Source organism: Nanorana parkeri, unplaced genomic scaffold (assembly GCF_000935625.1).
Source record: "Nanorana parkeri isolate BGI_ZX_2015 unplaced genomic scaffold, ASM93562v1 scaffold92, whole genome shotgun sequence".
Classification (NCBI taxonomy): domain Eukaryota; kingdom Metazoa; phylum Chordata; class Amphibia; order Anura; family Dicroglossidae; genus Nanorana; species Nanorana parkeri.
In genome coordinates this window covers 1,796,126-1,805,948 of record NW_017306360.1, presented here as the reverse complement: position 1 = coordinate 1,805,948, position 9,823 = coordinate 1,796,126, and the positions used below count along the sequence as shown (strand labels likewise).

Genomic DNA, 9,823 nt, shown 5'->3' with positions numbered 1-9,823 from the left:
GCAAAGAAAAAAGGAGCACTTAACCCTTGAAGTGAAGGGGGAGCAACAAGGGTGCTTTTTTGGTTAAAAACAACCTCCCGGGAGAGCATCCATCTATGTAACGGAGAGATTAGTAAAAATCTAGAAGGTTACACGAGGTAACTGATACAAAGACGATTCTAATATGTACAAACCTGTGACAACATGATGAGTAATTCAAATATATCAAACAAAAAGGAGTCCTAATCCCCAGAGACGGATATACTTCCTTCATCTGCGTGTGTTTGTCTCTGGACACATTAGAACGATCGCATATATCAGTCACCTTGTGTACATTGTAGACAAGGTTGAAGGATACAGGTCCATCCAGTCCAAGGTGTGTGTGTGTGTGTGTGTGTGTGTGTGTGTGTGTGTGTGCGCTTTAAGAGTATACATATCCTTGTATTCCGTGCTCACGAAGGACATCTAGAAGTTTTAAATTGGTCAATGTTCCCAGTTGCTAACACTTGGGGAAGGGAGTTCCACATTTTTCGCTGCTCTGACAGCAAAGAACCCAACGTGCAATTTAATATCACACCTCCAACCTTAAAAACTGTGGCCACAAGTCCTCATCCTTAAATCACTTTGTTACAATTCGTAGATCGTTGGGGGGGAGGGAGGGGGGAGGGGGTTGTTACTGTGGTGGGAAACCACGTGATTTTTCCAGCTCGACTGGGGTGCCATTAGAAAATAATGGCACTGCCAGCGCGATCGGCGCGGTTTTGTGCACGCGTGGTCACGGATTGCCATAGTGTAAATCTAGCCTTAGCCCTGGTTCGCGCGTTTCCGAGGGCTACTTGGCTGTATCCCAATGGAGTACATGTAGTAGTACATGTACCTTTTCAGGTGTGGGCCATTTTGTAGAATTGTAAAAAAAAAAAAATCAGATTAGTTTGAATTTGGATGCATCTGCATATGCATCCAAGCTCGCTCCTGTGATGAACTACAATCTCAATACAAATCAGTAAAAACTAAATGCGAGATTGTAGTCCATACTGGGAGTGAGCTTGGAACGGTGACTACTTTACAACACACACAGGGACAATGGGGAACATAAGTAGCCCCCCTCCAGAAGGAAGGACAGTGTCAGCACCAATTCAGAGATTATTTGAGGATCTACAGCCGAGTGATACACAAATAAGATACATTGTTATTAATAGGTCAGGTCCTTGAATTCACTTTTAAGATTTAATTCCGGAGTTTAATATATTTTTCCTGTTTAAATGTAGTGTGTTGTGATTATACATTATGACCACTAGATGGAGCTGAGGAGCTCAGGAAGTAAGTGTTCATCTCCTATGCTCCATCTAGTGGTCACAATGTATTATTGCAACACTCTACATTCAAACTGGGGGGGTTTTTTTGGAAATCGAGTATACTAAAAACTTTCAAAGTTTACAGATATTTGCAGGCTGTTTTATATGAATAATCCCCTTTATACTAATAATAATAATAATATCACATTAGATGAACAACAGTAATGGCAGCAGAATAAGCCAATTGTTTGTCTTTTGGTTGAGCCGGCAGTCCCGAGCTAAGAGGGTTAAAGAAACGGGTGAACGTGTCACCAGAGTTGAACTCGGAATGTTTGTGGAAAAACGTTAAAAACTTGTGAGCTGCGATGACAGAAGATTTTCACACTTTCCCCTTCGATGTGATCACGCTGCAAGTGAGTAATTTCTGGTGTGACGGAGCAGATACAAAAAAATGACACCTGACGCTGCCACCCACCCACTGCCGTACTACTCCATGAGAAGGCGAGAGGTTTGTTGGCACATTTCCCGAGTTTAAGTCTATGCAGACCCAATCACTCAAAGCTCATTGTCCTTTACAATGCAGCTTTCATTATAACAATCCCCAGTGATCCCATCATGAAGGCCCTTGTTCAGCCACTTCCTGTAATAGGGTGACAACACTCCATCCAGATCTCCATTTGTGGTCCTGCGTTGTCACCCTGTCACAAAGGGTTCCAATGGTGACTAAAAGTCCATTTATTGGTCCAGTCACCACCAGGAAACCTGCCCTGAGCAGCCAGTGCATGGAGACAGGAAGTGGCTGCATGAGATCAGCAGTGTTAAGATGCAACAAAGGATATATATAAAAAAAGTGACCGAACCCACATTGCATTGGCCTAGATATACACTAAGTATGGCCCCTCCCCTTCCACTCTGGGTCATCAAAGTGCCCACTGCCACTGAAAGCATGATTTCAGCTTTCAGCCAGTGCTTGGTATAACCCCGGATTTCATGTCATTATACAAATGGAATGTAAAGATAATCTTATCGTTCTTATAAATAAAGATTGTTGAGATGCCGTCCAGTCAGCTGGTCCGATTCTGTAACACGCCCGGTGCAGCGTTATCTGCGGCGGGGGAATGATCAGGTTGTATGAAGGTCACAGGGGGAGCGCTGAGACAGAAGAGAGCCGCGTCAGCAGCTTAGAGCGAGTGCAATCAAGTGTGCGAGCCCCGTGTTTGTGTCACGTCGCCGGCCTTATGTAAGAGCCGGGCTGGTGTATGCGGAGGAACAAATTCAACCGCGTCAAGCAATTCGAGGTGCGCCGAGCCGTAAAAACCCAACTGAACGTCCCGGTGCAGTCAGATCAATACATTCCAAGCGCATCAGAGCCAACGGTGTGTGCAACGCCTTCCTTAGAAAGCAGCCACAGCCCGAGTAGAAAAGCCAATCCTCAGCCAGCGTGCTGCAAAGAGGGAGCCTTGTGTGGAAGCAGTGGTCTCTCTGCAGAGGTCTGATGCACCCCCCTCTATGGAGTCAAGAGCTCTCCAATCAGAAAGGAGCATGGGCTTTGTTGAATACAGAACTGTGGGTCTGACTGAGCAAAGGGCATGTGGGACCTCTGCAAAGAGTCTGCTGCTTCCACACAGAGCAAGACTCCTTCTCTGCAGCATGCTGGCTGCAGTACACCTGATGAAAATGCTGAAAGGAGGAGAGAGCAGAGTGAGGGGTGAACTCGTCAGTCTTCTGCTTCCCCTTTACTGTCCAATCACAGGCTGGGAATGAGGACGTGACCAAATTGTATTTTCGCAACTGCAGTAGAGGAAAGTCAGGTCACCAGCCTGGCTGTGCTCATCCGGCAGGGCAGGGTTTATCTCAGGACTGGGTGGACTAGTGGGAAGGGGCGTGGTCAAGCTCAACTTTTACCGTTAAGGGAGTTTGCACATAAAGTTACCTACATGTCTCTGAATCTATGGATCGGGCCCGCTGCAAGGTTTTGAGCCCCCCTTCAGAAACAGTGCAATGGGGTACCACTTGAAATGAATCCAGTGTGAAACTTTGCCTCTGTGCAGGAGCTTCCTGTACTAAAGACCAATCGTTGCCGCTCTCTCTCTCCCCTTGTGTTAGGGGTCTCGTCTCCGCCCCCTCCTATAGTTTCCTGTAGTGGGTGGAGCTTCCCGTACTAAAGACCAATCACTGCTGCTCTCTCTCTCCTTGAGACTGGTCTTGAGAGTGTGACTGGTCTTGTATCCGCCCCTCCTGTAGTGGGTGGAGCATCCTGTACTAAAGACTAATAACTGCTGATCTCCTTGTGCAGTGTGACTGGTCTTATATCCGCCCCCTCCTCTTGTTTGCTGTAGTGCGTGGAGCTACCTCTACTAAAGACCAATCACTGCTGCTCTCTCCCCCCTTGTGCAGGGTGACTGGTCTCATCTCCGCCCCTTCCTCTAATTTCTGGTATTGGGTTGGGCCTCATGGGCCCCTCCCACAGCTCTGCTCTCTGCACAGGCTATGTACAGCACACTATTGATGTCAGTGCTACTTTTACAAGGCAATGCCTGGGTGTATAAAGGCATTCGGTGCACACAAAGTGTCTGTATAGCCGTTTTGCTATTGAACAACGTATATAATTACGAGTTTTTGTGGCCGGTGTTCAACTTTAAGTCCCTGCGTTGCATCTGTGCCCGCCCGCAGCGTGGCGGGAGTAGTGGGGAAAGTCAGGCTAAGTAAAGTCTATTTGTGTTGATGCAAATAGCGGATTTCTACTTTAACAAGTGTCTGCCACGGCCTCAGTACATGCAGGATGACGATGAGTGGACAGATTTGGGTCGGACCTGCTCGCAGAGCTCTCTTCCCCTCTCAGGCTGTTTGTCTTGCTGTGGTTTGCTACTGCAATGTTTCACATTCATGGGCTGACCACGGTCTATACCACGTGCCCTATAAAGAGATGTGACTATGACGAAACAGTGCAGAACACATGTACCAGGAGACCGAGTATTAACTCTATCCTAACTTCACTGCTACATGCACAATGGACACCTGTGGTGGTTGGAGGTGCTTACCATCAGAATGGATACCTGTGATGGTTGGAGGTGCTTCCTATAAGAATAGACACCTGTGATGGTTGGAGGTGCTCACCATCAGAATCGACACCTGTGATGGTTGGAGGTGCTCACCATCAGAATGGACACCTGTGATGGTTGGAGGTGCTCACCATCAGAATAGACAACTGTCATGGTTGGAGGTGCTCACCATAAGAATAGACAACTGTCATGGTTGGAGGTGCTCACCATAAGAATAGACAACTGTCATGGTTGGAGGTGCTCACCATAAGAATAGACAACTGTCATGGTTGGAGGTGCTCACCATAAGAATGGACACCTGTGATGGTTGGAGGTACTCACCATCAGAATGGACACCTGTGATGGTTGGAGGTGCTCACCATCAGAATGGACACCTGTGATGGTTGGAGGTACTCACCATCAGAATGGACACCTGTGATGGTTGGAGGTGCTCACCATCAGAATGGACACCGGTGATGGTTGGAGGTACTCACCATTAGAATGGACACCGGTGATGGTTGGAGGTACTCACCATCAGAATGGACACCTGTGATGGTTGGAGGTGCTTGCTATCAGAATGGACAATGGATGTCTGTGATGGTTGGAGGTGCTTACTATCAGAATGGACAATGGACGCCTGTGATGGTTGGAGATGCTTACTATCAGAATGGAAAGTGGACGCCTGTGATGGCTGGAGATGCTTAGTATCAGAATGGACAATGGATGCCTGTGATGGTTGGAGGTGCTTAGTATCAGAATGGACAATGGACACCTGTGATGGTTGGAGGTGCTTAGTATCAGAATGGACAATGGACACCTGTGATGGTTGGAGGTGCTTAGTATCAGAATTGGACATTTTCAAATGTTCCATAATCAGCGCTGGTCAAATCCCAGAAGTCAGGTAGGCAATGCTCCTTCAATGTCACAGCTAGAGTTCTTCTCTAGTTTTCAAAGCAACTGACTCCTAAAAATATCCTGCCGATTCTTGGATTGGACAGACTGGTTCCTCAATTCAGTATTAATTTGTCCACCTCTGCCATAAAGAATGAATGGTACAGTGTGTGGCTCAATGTGAGTGATAACCATTGTTGCCTTATTCACCGGTACAAAAAGCCACATATTGAGACGCAGTCACTATTGGGGGGGAAGAAACCTACTCAATACGGCCAGCCTATTCAGCAGTAACAAATGTTCGGCTAACGCGCAGTATGGAAGTTGCTGACATCTTAATCACCAGTCCTCCAGCCAAGGAAGTAGGGAAGGATTAGGTTGGGGATTTTTTGTGACTGAATTATTAAATCCCTACTGGGAACATTTCCCATTCCTGTCAGTCCAGGACATAAGACATCCTCCAATGGGGACACAAATTAGCGGGCTCACAAGGACAGGAAATATGGGAAAATCTCCCCATTGAAGTCATGGACTGGAATAAAAACCTGGAACATGTTAACGCTTCTTCACGCTAGTCAAAACCTGATAAAACAATACAAAAAATTGGACTGAAACACTTTTAAAGACCCTAACAGTTCTAAGCACATCATCCTTCTTCTTTCTAGGCTTTAGATGTGTGCTCTGCCAAAACTCTTTAAAAATCATTTTCCATTGTCATAGCCAGGCTGATGCAAGGAATGCCAGCTCGGCACAGAAACATGCCGGCTTGGCCATAGTAATCCTATAGCAGTCTTCCACGCCACTGCAACTCATGTTATAGGTAGCCAAAAAGGGGAATGTCCTCTTTAAAGTGAACCTGCGCCCAGATGATGCACACTAAAGTATATACATATTCTGAACAAGCAGTAACACACGTTTTATTAAATCGTCATTCGCCTCCGTAGCTATAGGCATTGTGGAAATACTAATTTTCAAAATTTACAAGACAAGCAGTGAAACCTCAGCTTTTTTTCCTATGAGAGCGGAATCTTGGCAGCCTGCCAACCCTCTAATATAAACATACAGCGGGTGTCTCCAAGCGGTTGTCTTCGTCGGGATGATCACTTTGAGGATGAATTATTTCACATTAAAAAGCAGCTAGAGAGATAAGCAATGGCTTGTTTTGAAGCTCACTTCTCCATTCCTGTGCATTGCGTTAATGAGTGTTGCGTCATGCTTTCACGTGCACTGCATAAGGCAGCCCATTCATTTTGGATGAGGTGTCAACGCTGGGGAAGGTGCAAAAAACAGACATGCAGCATTCTTTCCTGATGCAGTGCTCCACAAGATATCTTAGCGTGTCACAGTGCAGTGTGATGCGGTGTGCTGCAATGTATGTGTGTTGGCGCTGTGTTGCCTTGCTGCGATGGCGTGCCCTGTAAAATGAATGGCACTGAAAAGCACTCAGCCACATAACATGCGGTAACGTGTTGAGGTAACATGCGCGTTACCACAAAGCACCCAGCACACGAAGAGTGCGCTGGGAAACTTGTTGCTGTTGTACCACAAAGCACCCTATAGCAATGGTGTGTTTCAGACCAAAAACAAGGGGAGTCTTGGTTGTCTTACATGCTGGACACTATTTTACAATGTGCGCAACCTCGCCTCTTGAAACCTTAAAGTGCATGTAAGCTGAAGCTTTTTTTTTTTTCTAGTTTTGGATAATGAAGGGACGATATCCTGGGCCTGGACCAAATGCCCTTCTGGAAAGATAGGATTGTAGACACCCGCCCTCCCACATTCCCCCCTGCAGACTGACTGACCCTTCCAATAATCCAAAACTCCTCAAATCTGAGACCAGGATGTGGTTTTGGATCACACTCAGCAGAGCATTGCACCACAGTTCTTCAGCACTGCTGGGGACTCTGCAGCACAATTCTGCCATCAGACACTGTGCAGCGTGATTATACGCTCTGTCACCCACAGAATAACACTCAGTGCAAGTGTCATGTATTGAATGCTGAAGCCGGGACCTGAGGGGCGGGCTTCCGATGACTGTAATGAGGGACGGGCTTACGATGACTGCAAACGGGCAGTGGGCACACCGGCCCGTTCGGCAGTTGTCGAACCAGCAGGCCACTAACTCGCCGAGAATCGCACGATTCCCGGCGGGTTTTCTAGCATGCTGGTTCGACGGAAGACGTGCGACCGTACAGTAGAAGCGGTTGCACACCTGCCATACACTGCACGATTCTCGTACGATCATGGGATTTCGTGCAGTGTATGGGAACAATACATTGTATGGGGACCACTGTTATATTGTATATACACAGAGATCTCATGATCAATATATTGTATGGGGACCGCTGTTATATTGTATATACACAGAGATCTCATGATCAATATATTGTATGGGGACCGCTGTTATATTGTATATAAACAGAGATATAATATTCTATATATTGCATGGGGGGCACAGTTACATTGTATATATTCACCAAAATCTCATAATCTGTGTTGTAAAGCGCTGTGCAAACTGTTGGCGCTATATAAATCCTGTATAATAATAATAATAATATTGTATGGGGACCAATGTTATATTGTATATACACAAAGAGATCTCATGATCAATACATTGTATGGGGACTGCTATTATAATGTATATACACAGAGATCTTATGATCAATACACTGCAAGGGAGGCACTCTAACATTGTATATGCACACCAAAATTTCATAATCCTTATATTGTAAAGCACTGCACAAACTTTTGGCGCTATACAAACACTGTATAATAATAAATAATAAATATTGTATGGGGACCATTGTATATACACAGAGATCTCATAATCTATACATTGTATATACAGAGAGTTCCATGTGTAAAGGAAAATATACATCATTATATACAGAGTCCTGTGTAATATAATCCTTATTGACAAAACACTCCAAGTCAGATATAGAGGAATGCCGCGTGTATAAATAGACATCAATAAATCCAGACACACATGTCTCTGTAATTGATGATATACATGTGTGTGTGTCAGATATACATAGTACACCCCACTCAGCACCAGCATACCAAGATAGATGGATAGATAATAGATAGAATGAGATAGATAGATGATAGATAGATAGATAGATAGATAGATAGATAGATAGATAGATAGATAGATAGATAGCACACCAGTGGCTGCTGGGCTGATGTGAAACTACAGATCCCAGCACCCCCTGCCCTAAACATACACAGAGAGACCCTGATGTACACATGCAATGCACACATGCCACAATAGAATGACCAATGTGTCACCTGTTAGTACATGACAAATCCTGTAACTGGGACTGTGTGCTGAATACAATCTCAGAGCAATGGCTTTCTACCATAGGACCCTGTATACAGAATGTATATACACAGCCACGAGCCATATTCAAGCATTGCATTATGAAATGTGTCTGCATGTGCAGCAGGCTGAACACCGCTCTGGCTTTGACAGCTCCACGCACATTGGTCTGCACAGTGCAATGTCCAGAGTCCGCCGGCTGAGTGCAATGTGTCACCCGGCCCCCAATCAGCGCGCACACACTTACGCGATCTTGAAGAGGGGCTTCTCTGTCCGGGCCATGAGTCCCCGGGGCAGCCGACGTCTCAGGAGCAGTGCGATCCCTCCACACCCGCAGCACAGCAGCACCGCGGACAAGATCATCAGCACCGCCGGCATAACACTCCTCCAGGTGTCCCGGCCCCGCCCAACTCCGCTCTTCTCCGCCCCCGCACACACCCCCCTGTCAGACTCTGGACCGCTACGGCGTCCCCGGCAGCGCTCGCACAGCGACCCCCGGTGGTCAAAATTGGGTACTACGCCTTTGTGGCAGAAGCGCTACTTGCAGGCTTGTTCTATGAAGTCTGAGCTCCAGACAAAGAGCTGAATACAGATCAATACAGATCAGTATAGATCGATACAGATCAAAACAGATAAATACAGATCAATATAGATCCTTGTGCTCCTCCTCTCTCTCCTTCTCTGAGGTCTGCTGTATAAGGACTGTAAGAGGCTGATAACAAGTCAAATGCAGGTACTTACACTGTGTGCATAAAATGCATTTGAAGACCAACTCCGGACACCAAAAAAAAATAAATAAATAGCCTTTCAGTGGAAAGGGCTCATTAATCATTAGGTCCCTGTTCACACCTGGGCGTTTTGACGCTGAAAGCTGAAGCGACAAAAAACACAACACAAGAATTCCTATTCATTCCTATGGCCCCTGTTCACACGTGAGAGTTTAGCAGGAAGCTGTAAAAACGCTGAACGCTTGCAAAGGTGCATGAGCTTCTTTCAGGCAGATTCAGCACATTTGTGCTCCATAGATTTCAATGGAAAACGTGCCAAAAACGCGCGTTTTTAAGGCGCATATACATTGTGGAAGACCACCTGCAAAGCACACTGGGAAGCAAAATGGCTGATTTATGTCTGCAAAACTTTGACTCTGAGGCATTTATAAGGCTAATACAGGCACAACCATGCCTATACGACCTGCGCAACCCCCTTTAATAAAACAGAGGCAGGAGGAGGCGGGGCTTGGATCCAAATTGCTTGCCAGGTTTGGCCAGAATGGGAATCTTTCCCTCCATCCCTGAAGG

General features: G+C 46.1%; 1 protein-coding gene across 1 annotated transcript in view; it reads right to left on the bottom strand.

Annotated features, from left to right (window-relative positions):
* The window catches only part of PNKD (paroxysmal nonkinesigenic dyskinesia), an 84,685-nt gene extending 75,759 nt beyond the window's left edge, over window positions 1-8,926 (bottom strand). Inside the window, exon 1 of the mRNA XM_018552564.1 lies at window positions 8,773-8,926. Within this exon, the coding sequence (XP_018408066.1) occupies window positions 8,773-8,903 (131 nt within the window). The 5' untranslated portion in view covers window positions 8,904-8,926. The remainder of the gene's footprint in view (window positions 1-8,772) is intronic.
* Between the last annotated feature and the right edge of the window lie 897 nt (window positions 8,927-9,823).